General features: G+C 40.0%; 1 protein-coding gene across 5 annotated transcripts in view; it reads right to left on the bottom strand.

Annotated features, from left to right (window-relative positions):
* Positions 1–355: 355 nt before the first annotated feature.
* Positions 356–17,927, bottom strand: part of SPTBN1 (spectrin beta, non-erythrocytic 1) — a 200,866-nt gene continuing 183,294 nt past the window's right edge. For 3 of the 5 annotated variants that reach the window (XM_039532700.1, XM_039532701.1, XM_039532703.1), the window contains 7 exons: positions 16,738–16,934; positions 16,001–16,110; positions 14,415–14,478; positions 6,989–7,227; positions 5,422–5,595; positions 2,147–2,189; positions 1,432–1,647 (listed from right to left, as the gene is read on the bottom strand). In XM_039532700.1, coding sequence (XP_039388634.1) covers positions 1,432–1,647; positions 2,147–2,189; positions 5,422–5,595; positions 6,989–7,227; positions 14,415–14,478; positions 16,001–16,110; positions 16,738–16,934 — 1,043 coding nt within the window. Of the gene's footprint in view, positions 1,648–2,146; positions 2,190–5,421; positions 5,596–6,988; positions 7,228–14,327; positions 14,479–16,000; positions 16,111–16,737; positions 16,935–17,927 lie in introns of those variants that run through there. The other 2 variants (XM_039532702.1, XM_039532704.1) reach the window with 2 other exon arrangements.

Here is a 17,927-nt window from a genome sequence, read left to right as displayed (position 1 = left end):
GCTAAATTACAGCCTGTTTTACTAAACATAGTCACATTGATTCTGAAGGATCTACTTTAATAAACGAAACAAATTGTCCAATATTTTGTAAGAGGGCTATTCCTTATGCTTCCCCTCCTCTGCACCTTTCCCCTTGATCTCCCTTGAGCTCTTTGTTGTTGTTGTTTGTTGTACTTCCATGAGAATTATTCTATATGGAATTTCACACACACAACAGAAATAAAATATTTATTTTAAAAAGCCCATTACTGTCACTACAAAGGAAAAGTGTCATTTTGAATTACTTTTACTTTTGCTCATATCTCAGAATTACTATTTGACAGGCTCTGAAACGAAATAAAAAACTACCAAGATGTTTAGTTTTAAAAGCATTTAATGACATAGCATATATTTAACAGATAGAGTAAAAGTCTTAGAGGTACAGTTCCATACAACTGAAAGCCAGTTCCAGTACTACTCTGACTACAGGCCCAGTCATTGAAAGTTCATTCCTATTTAATGTAATTTTTGATTGTGCAGTAAGATGAATTTTTTTCATTACAATAGTTACAGTGACAGAGAAATGCACACTATGTATCAAATAGCAAGGTAATGTAGCAAAATTATAACACTCAGTGCTGTAGCTGACAAGCAAGTAACCATTTGAGTAACATTACTTTTTTTTTTCCAGTAAATGCTTCAGTTTCACTTTTACACTTATCAATGATTTTAAAGGGTTTATTATACATCTAGTCTTATTATACTTTGTACTAGAATTATCTGAAGCATACAATATAATGTATTTCAGCAAAAAAAAATTGAAATTTCAGATTATTTAAAACTGTATCAGTATGCTAAATCCTTCTTGTATACCAACATCCTTAACTGTTGTACTTGATGCAGAAAAGCTTCACATTGTGTTAATAACTGATGCCAGGATACAAATGGTTTGTCCGTAAGTTAATGCGTATCTGCACTCTGTTACAGCAAAGATAATACACTATTTTAATAAAGTTAGACTTGTAATGGGAGGCTCTATTAGTCAAGACTCAGCATAACAATCTTAAATGGAAGTGAACATGGTTGAAAATTTGTACATTTGTCTTTGATGTGCACAGTAAATTTGTAAGCACCGCTGCCTTGCATACCAATAGCACAGGATGTGGGTTCTTTTCCAAGACAGCCTCACAAAATTGAGGAACAGTTTAAATATTAAGATCTAATCTACATTAATTCCATTAAAAAAACAAAAACAAAACCTGGTCCTCCCTCTCATACAGAAGCTGCCCAATGCACCTCATACATTTGTAATGGGTTTTTTTAATGCTCTATAAATAATAAAAATTAAATCATATTGAGGAACATTAGGCACAGAGAGTAATGTATTGGTTCTGAGCTTGCATGCTGGAATTCCACTGAAAAGATCAGAAGTGCAGTGTGTGGAGACGGAATTCACTTCTTTTTGCCAAAAAGGCTGAATCTCTTTTCCTTGTCTTTCTCTTTGTCTTTCTCCCGCTTGCCAGGACTGGATTCGCTGGTTATTGTAACGCTGGCTGGCAGGGTTTGGGCACGACTAGAAGCTGGAGTGCTTTGTGTGCTTGGAGTCACTTCGATTTTGTCAGAGGAGATAGCTGATGTGATGGCCTGAATCCATGTGTTCATTTCCTCCTTCAACAAACATCAAAGTTAAAATGCAGGAATCAACACCTCAGCTCATACTGTTTTCTATCATTCAAACAACATTTCAAAAAGGTAATTGAGACAGAAGTAGAAAATTAAAAAGCACATGATCCCAAGTCATAATTTAGCATCAATTTTTCAACCAGGCCTTTACTCAGCTGTCACTCATGTACCATGCACTTGCACTTTGCTGATGCAAAAAACTGCGTGTGCGCTTTAAAAACAAACAAACAAAAACCTAACCCCTGCATGGATACAAGTCTTAGAACTTGCACCTTGAAAGTCCCTCTGTCTTGATGGGTTTTGAAGGAGCAAATTCCAACATCATTGCGGACCTGCAAGTACATGGACATGCATGCAAGATGGAGGCTGAGAACGTACCCCTTAATATCTAAACCATTTCTCTTTTCTTAGTGTATGTCAGAATACCAGAATATGACAGCAATACCATTAAAACCAGCAAACAAACAAACTGAAAGAAACTTACATCATCTTTGGCTTGGAAGAGGTACTCATTGCCATCAGTTAATCTGCAATTAAAAACAACCACCACATATATTAGCCTAATAATACATGGGTCCAAATCCTGTTTCATTTTCTCAAGCAGGCAATCCCATTGAGGTAAATGGGACTACATGACAGACTGATAAATAACACAACCGTGGGATAAGCTATATTTTCCATGCACCTGTAATCACCTGGCCTGCACTCCGCCCACTAATCCATGTTCCTTGGGATCATTACCAACATTTTTAATTCTGGGAAGCTGTCATTTAAAAACAAAAACAACCTGCCCTGAAGTGCAGGATGGGCCATATTCAAACCTGGGCTAGTGACAGGTTTAAGGCTCAATCTCATGATCTCCTGGGGATATAAATGGGCACTCTATACCAAGAGATATTGAACTTTGTTTTATTTTACATATAAAAAACCTATCCTAAGTATAGTTTAGAGGTTTAAACATGTAATATTTTTATTTATCTGTACAGAAATGTTTCTACAGTTGGGACTAATGGGAACTAAAGGGATATCAAGAACAGTCCCAAAAGAATTTTATAAAACTCAAGAACATTTCTAAGGTATTTTTCTGTACAGAATATGTGAAACTGTCCTGTTATATAAAGGTTCTACACGCAGACATTTGTGATGACCTGCATGACTGTTTGCAGTTTTATAATGCGCAAGAATAAATAAAAATAAATACATAATGCGGCCATCTCAGACAGCTACACCTTGTGATGTAGTCTCTGCCTCTCAGCTGGTGTTAATTGGCTGCAGCTGTTTTCAAAGGGCTGAGACATTTTGCAGGCAATGAAGACTCAAATGCATAAACTGTTTATTATAGTTTTCTGCAACTTAGCATCTCCCACAATTCTGATATGTATAGGTTATTCCCTTCCTGGAGGCATTTCAAAGGTAACGCACAGCCTATGCTAGCCATGTCCCCTTCTGGTTTCATGGATAGGAACCACCCATGGACAAAGTCCCATATCAAGTGCCTCTAGGCCTCTCTCCTGAATAAATGGAGCCATTCACCACAACGCATCCAAGATCCAGTCCTGGTTCCAAACCAGGTGCTCAACAATCCCACAGAATGTCTGTAAGGGTCTTATTTGTCTAACAGATCCGCAGGTACTCACAACTGATGTCAACCTGGTGTGATGGGGAGTGCATCGGGGCACAGAACAGTGCAAGGTGCCAAGAACCTCAGGGAAAGGAACCAGAGCATCAACCTATTGGAGCTCAGAGCTGTCAAGCTAGTCCCACTGAGGTTCCAGAACTACCTAGAGGATGAACGTGTTCTGGTCTAGTCAGACAACATGACCACTGTGGTGTACATTAACAATCAAGAGTATAACCGTACATGCAGAAGCAATGGAGACAATGGAATGAGCAGAGAGAATTCTCCGTTCCATAAAAGCAATACATATAAAAAGAGAGATGAACCAAAAGACAGAATGACCCAGCAGATACACAGTCAACAACTCAGAATGGTGTCAAATCAGAATGCCTTCACTCTGATTTTGCACAAGTTTGGCCTTCTGGCAGTTGACCTGTTCGCCAGTCACAAAACCAAAATGAGACTGAAGTATTTCACCAGGGAAGCAGACCCAAATGGGGATGGATGCTCCTTCACAAGGCCTGATACATGCATTTGTGCCCTTTCCACTTCTAGGAAAGGTCATTTAGAAGATAAGGTCAGAAGAAGCAAAGGTGATAGTCCTCACTCTGCACTGGTTAAGCAGACCATGGTTCTCCAATCTGATAGAACTGAAATTGGCACCACCCAGCTACCAGTAGGCCCAGACATCCTTTACTAAAGCCGATCGCCTCGTTAATGAGAGGGAAACATTAACTGAGCTACGACTATCCTTCAAAATGACTGGAACTCTATAATTCTCCGGGTTAGCTTTAATATGGAAGGTCTACTCCTCCATCTGGATTAGGTTTAGCTTGTGGTGACAAGAGCACAACAAAAATCCCAAGGATCCTGCTATCCCAGTTATCCTGGATTTTCTTCAGGAAGGCACAGACAAGAGATTCATCCCAGCACTGTAGCACACCAGCTATAAGTAGTATCCTAGTCACAAGATTCTCTGGTTCCTTGACAAAAACAATGTATCCAGATTTGTCAGAACAGTTAGACTGGCTAAACTTGTGATCAGGCCAATCATTCCTAAGTAGGACTTACCACTGGTATTAAAAGCCCTAACCACCCACTCTTTTGAGCCACTGACATCAATATCTTCATTCTATTTGTCCATCAAAACCTGTTTTCTGGTTGCCATAATGTCTGCTAAATGAATTTCTGAACTGGCAGCTTTATCCATGCAGGAACCCCACTGTGTGTTCCTTGATGACAAGACAGTGCTAAGAATCCAAGAATCATTCTTGCTTAAAGTGATTTAATCTTTCCATGCCTCACAGAAAATCATCCTCCCTTCATTCTGTCCAAACCCACAGCACCCAACAGAAAAGTTGTCACACACTTTAGATGTTCGAAGAGCACTGAAGATCTATATCAAGCACACCGAATCAAAAGAAGATCGGGCTCCTTGTTTGTCTACCTTCAACTGAAGCGCCAAGGGCTCAGGGTACTCAAGCTATCACTAACTAGACGGATCAAGCTATGCATCGTAGAGGCATACATGGTATCAGGTTCTCCTGCTCCAGACGTCATCATGGAACCGCCATGAGATCTATGGTGACATCATGGACGGAAAGAGCTTGTGCTTCCACTACAGAGATCTGCAGGGCAGCAACGTGGTCATTAGTTAACACCTTTATTAAATGCTATAAAGTGGACACCTGCTTAAAGTTGGGCACATGCTAAAATACCTTGATGAGACTGTGCCTACGTAAGAAAGTGGCTTGCACTGTCATAGTTCCGTTTAACTTAAATAAAGAGGTGCCCAGTTATTCTACATTGGGTGACACTGACTCACGTGAGTAGAACTTTAGTGAATGCTCATATGAGTAAGGGTGGCAGAATCTCACCCAAAATAACGAACTAAACTATCAGTGAAGCTGAACTTAGCTTCTCTGCCTATTAATGAACTAAAAAAAATAAATCTTGTTCTACATGTTAAAGGGCCAGTTTCCAGACTGTGGGTTGGCGGCTGAGTGCCTTCAAATCCCTTCGTCTCTAACGGAAGATGAGGGCAGTCAGCACCTTGTAGGACTGGGAACTGTTTGTCAGGGAGAGAACGTGCTCTGCAATAAAACCTTTCCTTTCCCAGAATGGTGCTCCAACAATCATACCTTAGCTTGAACACGTGTTTCTTCTTTTTATAATCAACCGCTATTTCACAGACTGCTTCTTTCAAGCTGATGGGGATCTCACTGTGGTAGGGAATGCCAGAAGCAGCAGCCTTGGAATCTTTGTAGAAGCCCATCTCTTGGTTGTTTATAACACAGTACATGTTGTGCCAGGATCTTCAAGAAAGAGAAAGTAATCAAAGCATGTGTAAGTCTAATTCTCTTCAATGAGCCATGAATCTGACTGAATCAAGTACAATCATCTTTATACAATTGTAAAATGAACACCAACTCAGTCTGGGGAGGTAGCAAAACACATATCGCCCTCATAACTGCAGGCTGAGAATTTTCTCGTGCAAGTGCTGTTTCAAGACAAAAGTATTGATCTTGTGCCAAATGGAACAGAGATTTCTAGAGCTCTTGCATATACCACATTAGCATACCCTAAGAGTGGGAGTATTGTTTGGAAGATAGGCAGTTTACATACTTGAGAGAGAAACTGCTTGACTTTTTAATGAGTACTTGTTCTTGTAGAGGGATTTTTCACTGTGTTATAAGATTATGGATGAATTGTACATACAATTCTTGACTTTTGTATACACTCTGTAGCAGTAATTATTACCTCCTTCTGTAACATGGTTGTAAAAAGAAGCAGGTCTCCTTGAATATTAATACCCCTGACCTAACTATCTACATCAAGTTTTATAGTTTGACACATTCCTGTAGAATCTCAACTCTGTGGAAAAACTTTTTCCTCAAAAGTAGTCACAGCACAAATATCATTTTCCCATGTGACGTGGGACTCTAGGCAAGAGGACAAAGAGCCATTTTACTGTAATTCAAATCTTTGCTCCCTTGGCTACAACCCAACAGTTCACTCCATTAGTAGTAGGGAGTGATGAGCTAGAGCAGGATTCAGATAACACTTTATTTTCCAGGCAAATTATAGTTATGGCTTTCCCAGTGCTTCCCTTCAATGGACATATAGGACCAGACTCTGCTTCCTCACAAAGATAAAACTTTCAATGGGAGTGTTCCTTGTAGGGGACTGCAGAGTAAGGCCCTTAGAAATTAAATCAACCAGTACGTACAAATCTTACTTCAACCCATACTTTGAGCAGATTGTAATTAACACCTTCCATCTACACTGCAAACAACTAAAAATGTGGATGCTTCTAGTACCACACTTGAACATTTTTCTTTTCCTGTGGGCTTGTAATTGAGGTACTACACTGGGACTCAGGAGATCTGGATTCAATTCCCAGCTCTGCCACAGGCTTATTGTGTAACCTTGGGCACATCACTTAATTTCCCTGTACCTCAATTCCCCATCTGTAAGAGAACACAATAAAATTCCTTTCTCCATCCTTTGTCTTCTCTGTCTATTTAGCCGGTAAGCTCTTACAAGGAGGAACTATCTTTTACCATGTGTTTGTGCATCACCTAGCACAATGGGGCCTTAATGTTGACTGAGGTTTCTAGGGGCTATGTAGTACAAATAAAGATGTTTAGTAGTCTTAATGTATATTTGGATGTAAAACTTATTTGCATTAAATGCTGGCTACTTTACCGGTTTGAGGCTTTCTTGTTATGTGTCTCCCACTCATGTTTACGATGCAAAAAGCCCTCCATCTGAGCTGAAGGAGTCTCTTGTGTTTTGGCTGGTAGGGTAGCCGCAGTCTGAGCCTGAATGGCAGTCTTGGCTTTGCGGTCTGCAGTTGGGGAAGGAACAGGACTAGACTCTTTTGAACTTGTCCTCTGTTCTGCAGCTCCATTGACCATTTCATTTGTTTCCACAGTTTCCGCCATCTAGGAACAGTGAAAAAAACATTCAGCTAGAGGCTACACAAAGCTACAACATCTTAGAGTTAATTTTCTATCTTGCACAATGTGGCTGAGTGTACACTTTGTCTATAGAGTAAGACAGTCCAGTAAAATCACTTTCACACCCCCCATGGAGACACAGAAGGCCCAGGAAATTAGACTTATGAATGGATTAGTACCCATTTTACAGATGAAAAAAACAACCAGGAAAAATAAGAGGAGCTAAACATCAGTGTGAGTTTTACTGCACTTTGTTCTGTTAATCAATCCATATTATTTTATATATTGTCAATCCTAAAATGAGAGCATTTCATCCCATTGCTAAGTACTCAAAGACTTGCAACAGTAACAGTCACACTTCTGTAAACATTAGAGGAATAATTAAAGTTATAGACATCAGCCACCTTACATATATTTATAATTTTACTGTTTTAAGTTTAATATAAATTATAAACATCTATTAAATTACAAGTAAACAGAAAATACAGTCAGAACTGTCCAGGAGCATTCACAAAAACACAACTTTAATGTATGTTGCAAAATTGCTTGGTTTCTGTAAATGCTCTTTCTTCCCAGGTCCCAGATAGCACATAATCAAAACATGCAGAAATTAGGAAGATAACACCATGCATTTCATGTCCATCATCCCAGTTAGGATTTGGATCTTAAAGACAGGGAAAATGTGAGAGGTCAAATGTCAATTTATCAAAGTCTGTTACAGACTTCATTATTAGGTGGATTGGACTTATGTTAAAGGAACTGGAAATCACCACAGTCACTCAACATCACACAGCTATTTACCCCCAAACAAAGACAGAACCAAGGCCTTGCCCATCACTTGCTTTGTTGATCGCGTTGCCTGCTGCACTGTGTTCGAGATAGCCTAGAGAGCAGCCAAGTTTCCAGCAGCTCTGACTGGTCAAGCTGTCGACGTCTTCAGGAGCCATTCATCCAAAAATCAGTTAAATTGGAATCCTAATGGCTAGTGTGCTTTTGCAATGCAGCTTGGTTCCAGTTTTATTTTTTCCTGTACCATTACTTTGACGTGTAGAGCCTTTGGTAGCAGCCCACAGGTTACACAAGGAGTGTCTGGTATTGTTATTAGCAAGTTACTAAAGCTCATTGCTGCTAATGCTCTAGTAGATTACAAACATTCTGTACCATTTTTATGCAAGCATTTGCAAATGGCACAATAATTAAAGACATTCCCACTGTTGCACAGGGGCTGAACAAGTCAAAAGCAGCAGAATTATTAGGCAATGAACTACAAATTAGACCTCCCTTTGCTAGAACTTTTCATGCCTGTCAACTGTGAATTATTATATCTTAGATCATTGTACATCATATCCTGAACCCTAGAAAAATTCAAGTATAAACTTGTTAGGACTATGGGAAGGTTTGGTTAACTGCCTTTAAACAAACTACATTTTCAGAGTATATACATTATATCACTGAAACAGGGAAAGAATCACAACTCACATTACATTCCAGGCATATTCAATTAATAGGACTATGCCTCTAAAGATGTACAACCCTACAATCTAGTTCAGGGTTTCTCAAACTTTCTTGCACCGAGACCCCCTTCTGACAACTAAAATCATTACACAACCTCAGCAGAGGGGACCAAAGCCTGAGCCCAGCTGCCCTGGGTGGCTGGGCCAAAGCCAGAGCCCCACCGGCCTGGGGGTTGGAGGGGGAGAAGCTGAAGCCTCAGGGCTTCTGCCCAAGGCAGGGGGCCTGTAACCTGAGACCCACCACCCAGGGCCTTGGGCTTTGGCTTCAGCCCTGGGCGGTGGGACTCAGGCTTCAGCTTTGGTCCCAGGTGGTGGGGCTCGGGCTTTGGCCCCGGGCCCCAGCAAGTCTGAGCTAGCCCTGGCAACCCCACTAAAATGAGGTTGTGACCCACTTTGGGGTCCCGACCCACAGCTTGAGAGCCACTGATCTAGTTTATTGGAAAACAAGTGACACTTGAAAATGTCCATCCTGGATTATGGTTCTATCTATTTCCTGTCAGCATTTTACACCTTTAGGCTACGTCTACACTATGAGCTAAGGGTCCGGGTCCCAGCTCGCATACACATGCTAGCTCAATGAGAACTAGCACGAGGGTAAGTAGCAGTGCAGCCATAGTGCATGGGCAGCACGGCTAAGCTGTGCGGAACATGTACCCACCCATTTCAGACAGGTTTGTACTCAGCAGAGCTAAGCCATGTGGCTGCTGACTGTGCTACCATGGCTACATGACTGTTTCTACATTGAACTAGCACAAGTATGTGTCCACGAGCTGGGAATCACACCCCTAGTTTGTAGAGTAGACGTGGCCTTAGTAAAGCCGTGGCAGAGTTTATTCTGCAAATTGGGTGAAATTTGGGCCATTAACATCTGTCACTTTTAACTAAATATCAAAATAAAACAAAACGTGCTACAGGAAAAAAGACTGGTGGATGAGTATCCTGACGCTGCCAGCATGGTTACCAGGAAATGGATGTTATAACAAAGCAAGCTAATATCCTGGTTCATCATGTTAAAAAAAAGGGGGTGGGGGGGTGGGGGGGTAGGGGGCCCTAAGCAAAAAGCTACTTGGCTAGTGACAGCTTAATTACTGTTCTTGAAACAAATTCTTATTTCTAAATTGACAGATCTATACAGTGAGACTGTATGACGTTTAAATGAAGAACAAGAATTACTGGGCATGTGTGTAAACTGTACATTACAGTGGATGATGGCAACTTAAATACTTGCCAATAGCCTTATATAACTACGTAAAACTACCTATAATCTAACCTCAGTATTTGCCAGATTCAACTTATTTCCCATAGTAAGTATAGGAAGGATATGAGAATATCACAAATATGGAGGTACCCATATCTACTCATTGTAGGCAAAACAGAGAAGTTTTTCAGTACAGCCACTTCACATCTAGTTAGAATGTTTTTATGGAAGAGATAAGAAAATAACTCACTGCTGCAATTTGCAAACCTGTTGTTTTAAATGATAACTGCCCATTTTAATTACATAACCAGTCCCTGAACTTCTATTTCCACTTACAATTTAACTATTGATTTTAATTACTGGATTGAAATAAAAACCAAAATGCATATGCAAACTAAAACACTACAGTTATGCTAGGACTATGAAAAGCTCATTGGATGCTCTTTAATGGAAATTTTTGTAGCATAATTTTCTTTTTTATATGTTATCCACAATGAACAGAAGACAAGCAAAATAAATCTGCACGTGGACGACAAACATTTATACCAAGTATGTGCCATGAAAATAAGAGGAAAAAAAAGAGGAACTAAATAAACTTTAATGGAAACATGCTTTGAGCATGCAGAAACAACACAACAGAGGACAAACATTAATAGCAAACTGTACTGTTACAATAACAAAACAGTTAACACACACAAATACATTTTTCTTCATTGTGACTGTTTATGAGAGGTTAGTTGCAAGTACTTTAGTGGTGAGCTACTATTCATGAGGTATTTAAATCACAACTGTGACATGCAACATGACAGCTGGTGACATGATTAGAAACATCCCTTTGATTTTCAAAGTGCATGAAGCAATATTACATTCAGTTCATCAACTTGAGTCTCTGCATTACAATTCAAAGACAAATAAATTACAGCCAATAAACTGTTCTCTCAAAGATATAATTTTGAGATTTTAGTCATAATTAACAGGCAAAAATATTATACTCCCTTAGTGTCTGACATTATGATTTTAATCATTTTTCTTGACAGTAAAGCAAAATTTATCTATTTAACCCTAATGATATAAACTAAAAATTATTATCTACCTAAATAACTTATTTTTAGCCAGAATACATGTAAAGCCTTCCTGGTCTGGCAAGTCTAAAGACGCAGCTAAGCTTTATGAGTACTGTAATACTTTTAAAGGCACAGAGACCCAATACTGGTGCATGGAATCCACCAGAACATTTGTGTATATTCGTATACAGAAATTTAAAAGGGATTAAGAAGCTATATGTTGTTATCCTGACAAAAGAAAAGAAAAGACATGCATCATGAAGTGGAAAGATAAGTTATTATGAAAGTACAATTGTTGGAAAACAGTCCATCAGTCACCTTTGCTAAGATACTCTTCTGAAATCTAAATTTTGATCATCATCATCAGCTTATATCAACTCTGTTACAAATAGCAAAACTGGTGTGTGTCTGATGTATTGCAATATGTGGTTCATTAAATTATAGGCTAGAAAGCTCTCATTAAGAGATCAACATGCAGATGGTGAAGATTAATGTGTTATAAAAAGATTCCATAATAAAAAAACAAAAACAAATGAAAAGAAAAAGAAAAGAAAAGTTAAATAAGGTTATGGTAAGAACCAAGAAGATTTGCTGTATGCAAAAAATGTTGTGGTGCTACTGCAGGCTCGCTCTCAAATTCCTCATCACATTTACTTGTGGCATCACTTTTGCAAAGCCCTGGCATTTAAAACAATCTAGTTTTCATTATTCTAATATTAAAAGTGAACTGAAATGCTTTATTGGAGAAAGGAACATGGAAAAACTGACACCCCAGAATGTTTACAGAATGTTTGTGCAGAACCAAAAGCACTAGGGATAGGTATTTGGGAGGTGAACTTCTGAAATGCATTTCCTGCCAAAATCTGAGTTCAGGGTGTGACACTGCACCCCATATTCATCATAGTGATATGATTATGGCATAATGATGATGTATTTTGTACAAGATGGGTCATGTGAGGTCTCATTGGAAAAGTTATGATTTCCCAAATATGATTATCCTATTTGTGTGCATGTATCATCTTTGTATCTGAAGTTATGAATATTGACTATGTATCTGTATTTCAAATGTGCTTACTCTGGGTAACGCCCACACCTAGCCTTTCAGATACAACAATGAAGAAGCTAGACACTGCTAATGGTTCATCAACAAAGATAAAGGACAATGGAAGAGCTTAGTCTTGTTTCAGCCAGCCTATGAGTAATAGCTGTTATGGCTCAGCAAGACATGCCATGGCATGTGACCAGACCACATGACAATTGCATTTTGGTACCTGTATTTTACCAAAAACTGGGCTGGGAACTTAGCTTGGAACAAAGTGTTCCCACTTCCCACCCCATGGAAAAACTATATAAGGTGGAGAGTGACATCATCTGAGGGCCTCATTCCCCACACAAGAACACGTGGAAATACTTGAGGAACAAAGACTGAACTGGGGGAAGTGCTGGTCCCAGGCTAAAGGGATTTCTAACCTCTGTATGGAAACTTGTTGGACTGCTTGTATCATCAGCCAAGGTGAGAAATAGCTAATTCAAATCCTATCTATCTAGTATGTTAGGCTTACTTTGTGTTTTTTTGTTTATTTACTAGATAATCTGCTTTGATCTGATTCCTATCACTTATAATCACTTAAAATCTATCTTTCTGTAGTTAATAAACTTGTTTTATGTTTTATCTTAACCAAGGTGTTTTGAGTGAAGTGTCTGGGAAAATCTCAGCTCTGTAAACAAAGGCTGTTGCATATCTTTCCCACATCGAGGGGGAAGCAAATATACTAATGAGCTTGCATTGCACAGAACCCTGTGGAGCAAGATGGTATAATTCTGTGTTTATACTCCAGCAAGGGTGCAAGGCTGGGGAGCTGAGTGGCTTAGTTAAAGCACTCAGGTAGCTCAGATGGGTGTGAGGTGCCACCTGCTGTTGTGTTGGATGATAACAAGGCCTGGAGAGAGTGGCTGAATTACCAGCAGAGCAGTGTTGAGGAGGACCAGCTCAGCTGTATGGTTTGGGGGCAAAGAGGTTCCCACGGCTCCCAGACTGCATCCTGGGGGTGACAACCCGTGTCACAGGGCTTTGCATTTCCACTGCAAAAATGGTAACTCTAATAGCCCATGGACCCTCATTTAGGTTATTTAAGGTGACTGTAAGCACCACACAGGATCAGGTCCAAAGACATAACAAGGAGCAGCAGCATGCTTTACAGCACTCTTGAGTGTTAGAGCAATTCAAGTTGCAGGGGAAACAGACCCTGATTTCAGACCTTGGCAGGAATGGTATCAGAGACAAACCAATTTTCTACTATTCTGGTGTTATAAATAAATGTATTTATTGGTAATTTTTAAGTCTGCACAAATGAGGCTAACTCCTGCTTGCCTTATCCTTATGCACACTCCCACTGACTTCACTTGGACATCTCCTATTGGTAAGGATTACTCACATGAATAAAGCAAGAATGATTTAGCCTGTATTCAGTTAAAAATTCAGGGTCTGATACAATTATATGTTGTTGTTTTTTAAGAAAGCATTGCAGCTCCTTTTTCAGAGTTGGTATCTGCTCTCAGTTACAACACGATATCCAGGGTGTGTCTATTTTACTCAATGGAGTTTCTATGGTGTAAACTGAGCAGAAATCAGGGGAGAATCTGGCCCTAAATGGTTATGCGGTAAGACTAAAACTCCTTATAAGGATTGAATATCAAAAATTCCAGTTGCTAATTTTTAGCATTCTAGGTTCTCTGTTTATTTTTTATCTTCAGTTAAAAAGTTCATTCTGCATGGAATGTTACACACCTAACCTTTAGGCTTTTATTTTTGGTAGTTATAACTCTTTTCTCCCCCCACAGCCTGTATTGTCAAGCTCATTTGCATAGATTATCTTCAGCCTTGTAAATAACTCACTTGCTAATGCAGCTAATTTAATAATGTTGCCGCGCTGAAACCTGTTAGTATAACTGAATGTGTCATACCTGTCAGATTTTAGTTTTCTTCTTCATTATGATGTAATCTCATTACATCTCAATTACTCATCTAAAGGATGATTTAGCTGTAAAATCTTAATGCTATTAATGACATGAAAAACTCACAATAAGTAACAGGAAATAAAAGTGTCACTTTAACTTAACTGAGTGTCAGTGAAGAGATTCAAATAAACAAGGATTAAAGTGAATCAAATATATATCCAAGAGGGCTACTAATTAAATAAAAGTCAACTGGATGGGAGAAAAGAAAAGCAGCAGGGGATTTTAAGCCAAAAGATTAAAACCAATAAAATACTGAATAAAGATGGTTTTCGCTGCAATTGGTTTTGTATGTCACAGTCCAGACCATGGCCGGTCATTGGCTGTCCATCTGCTATTAAAGTTTTTGTAGTTTTGGTAGGTTTGGGAGCGGTAACTAACCCGTGGAGACTCCTGGTCTGATGGCAAACCATTTTGGGAAACCTGTTCTCCTTTTGTACCATCCCTGTTGGGAGACAGAAAACAAAATTGCATGAAAATTCTAGAAAGTCACAAAACCTTCCTCACAAAAAACAAACTTTTCTACTGAATTTTGTGCACTGTAGAAATAGAAGCAATTGTTATACAAATGCCTGAATCTCCTGCGATATACATCAGTTTTAAAAGTGTAAGTACATTGAGTTCTGTGGTTTACATCTGATATGGAATAATGTGAGGGCAGAATCAGGCCCTGAGTCTTTTATATCATAATAACCTAACTAGGATTCTGTCCTCCTCATACAGAAAATAATTGCAATTTGCGTGTGATTTAAATTGTAACTGTAGTTGGTGCACACTGAGCAACTTCCTCAAATGTGCAGACCTAGAAAGTTTTACCCACATGTCCTTACGCTGAGAATGAAATCAATCTGTCCATTGATTTCAATGCATAGGCAGCAGGTATCACAGGACGGGGGAGGCCAAGGCTTCCCAAACAGCCCTGTGTGGCCCTGCCCACGCTTAGCCTCCAGGACCCCTCCTGCTTCTCACTGGTACTTTTCCCCCATGGCTGGGACTCCGGGCTGGGATTAGGGGGGGCCAACCTGCGGCCAGGGACTCCCGGAGCTCCAGAGCTGGAGGCATTTGGTTGGCCCTGCCCTGGGGCAGGCCGCCAGCATCCTTAGGGGGATGGGGAGGGAAGGGAGGAGTGCTCTGGCAAGGGAAGGGGGCGGGCCAGGCTGGGGGCAAGCCTCCCTGAGCTGGCGGTTCACGCGCCGCCCATGCTTCAATGGGTTTGGCCCTCAGTGTGTTCACCTAAGGAGGGGAACTGGGAGCCAAGCTCCCTGCAGGCTCATGGAGATTTCCAGTGACTAATTAAATGAAACTGGGCTGTTGTCAGCATCAAATATCTTGTTTGTGGGCCTTCTTCTCTACACTCAGAATTCCCCCTCATTCTTTAGTTCTGAATCGATGATTGTTTGAGCAGGTAATTGAGGACAACTGTTTTCATTTAATCAGACAGATGGAGTTCCAACCCTCCTCTGTGCAAAATACAGACACACTGTACTAGTGCACACTTATCCCATGCCTTGCATTTGGCTTTACCGGCAACTCAAACTACAACAGAACATGAGCTCTCCCTAAACTTGGTTGTTCCTAAGCTTCTTTGCGCCTAACCCGCAGTTCCCTCTGCCTCAGAATGACAATCCTGCCCCTCTTGTATCCTGGTAACTGTTAACAAAATGCACTTTCCACTATGCCTCATTAGTAAATATCCTGTATCTTTATGCAGCGTTATAGCTCAACAGAGAAGCAGGGCTCCTTTGTGCAGGGTGCTAGCATCTACCATCCTGTCACTATGGCTTCTAATCTGGAACACAGCATTCAGTAGACACGCATGTACCACACACAGAAACATTAACCCTGGGTCCCTCACGTTAAACACATCAGCGCACCTGAGAGTTTTGTCTGAAGGTAAGTTTACTATTACTTGTGGGGCCAAGGGGGAGTAATTCATGTGCAGTTTGCCTTCTTTGGTCTGAGCTTACCATTGTTGTGAATCTGCATCTTCGGGAACCTTTGGGCTTGGCTCTGGGGAAGGAGGCTGCCTCTTTCTTTCCTCTTCCTCTTGCTGTCGACGTACTTCCAGTAATTCCAGCTAGGGAGGGAAAATATTGGAGAATGGTAACAACTCACACCTCAGTCGTTTTCAAGAAGCATTTCTAGAAGATGCCTATAACTCAGGGCTTTTGCTGATACAGCATTAAAATTAAAGTTTATTGAAACAAAACTTTTGGGCCCGATCACACTCTGTCACACTGCAATCCATGTAAGGAAGGACATGCAATATCAGGGCCCTAATTACTACCGCCTACACTAGCAACTAATGGAGCATTTCCTCAATAATTTACTGTTTGTGTTTGTATCTTCAAAACAAACACATTATATTAAATATACAGAAAACACCCTAAACTGTTAAAGCCCTGGCAAGTAATGCAATTTGTACTCCAGTGGGCAAGAGGCGCCTCTCCACTCTGGAACATGCTTTCTCTCCTCCTCTCTGGCCTCACACAGCTCCAGTTTGTTGCAAAGGCCATTCATTCACTTAGGCTCTCTCTGGAGACAGGTGGGGAAGGTATTAGCATTAGTGGGAGAGACATGTAGTGTCTGAGTGACAGGGTCAATTTGATTGAATAAACTGAAGGGAAAGTGTAAATATTACAGTGAACAAAACATGGTAAAGTAGCCAAGAAAGCAGCCCTTTGGAGACTTAAAAAGTACTCACTGTAGTCAGTCTTTCCAGTGCTGAAAATCTTTCATCCCAAGTAGCTGCAGATTTTTCAAACGCTTCATGCCGCTTAATTAACTTTTCCACTTCATCCACACTTTGACCTATCTCACGACTGGATAGGTATGGTTCCTGTCCCAGCAGCCAGGCCTCAGCCACACTAGCATCCCTTGAGAACTGGTGTACTTCCAGAACTGAGCAAAAATATAAGGCAGTCAGTGCTTAGTGACATCAAAAGTGGCACAATATAGTCAGATGCCTTTAGTTCTTGTTTTTAGAAGGGTTGGGGGGAGGGAGGGATTTAAGTGTCTTTGGCTGAATTTATCTCTGAACGAAGTCAATTGTATTGAATGGACTTATACTAGACAGTAATTCTGATGTTCTGGTTTTGCTGAGGTAGTTTGAGCAATGCTTCTATCGAGATGCAATAAGACACACAAATCAACACCTAAATCCTAACTATGGGCTTGACCCAGCTCCTGTAGAAGTAAATGAAGAGACATCTGCTGAGTTCAGTGGCAGTTGAATGGGGCTCTACTCCAGTAGCACTGTCAGGAGTGCAGCTCGTGTCTCAGGAACCAACATAGTGGTAGAACTATGCAAAGCATGTGTCTTTGGTACAAGTAATGTATTAACCATACATTAATAATAAGATCTTGGATGGCTGGCTGGGCCTTACACTGTCAATGGACGTATTTAAGATTTTATGAAATGTGACCTATGTCTGTCACTGTGTATTGGGATGTTATGATATTATTAGGGTTGTCAAGTGATTAAAAAGATTAATTGCACAATTAAAAAAATTAATCACGATTAATCTCACTGTTAAACAATAATAGAATACCTTTGATTTAAATATTTTGGATGTTTCCTACATTTTAAAATATATTGATTTCAATTACAACACAGAATACAAAGTGTACAGTTCTCACTTTATTTTTTATTACAAATATTTGCACTGTAAAAAACAAAAGAAACAGTATACTTCCATTCACCTAAAAGAAGTACTGTAGTGCAATCCTTTTATCAGGAAAGTTGAACTTACAAATGTAGAATTATGTACAAAAAATAACTGCATTCAAAAATAAAACACTGTGAAACTTTAGAACCTACAAGTCCACTCAGTCCGACTTCAGCCAATCGCTCAGACAAAGAACTTTGGTTACAATTTGCAGGAGGTAATGCTG

The sequence above is a fragment of the Mauremys reevesii genome, linkage group 3, assembly GCF_016161935.1.
Source record: "Mauremys reevesii isolate NIE-2019 linkage group 3, ASM1616193v1, whole genome shotgun sequence".
NCBI lineage: Eukaryota > Metazoa > Chordata > Testudines > Geoemydidae > Mauremys > Mauremys reevesii.
Note: the sequence above shows the minus strand (reverse complement) of the source record. Positions and strands in the feature narration are given on the sequence as shown.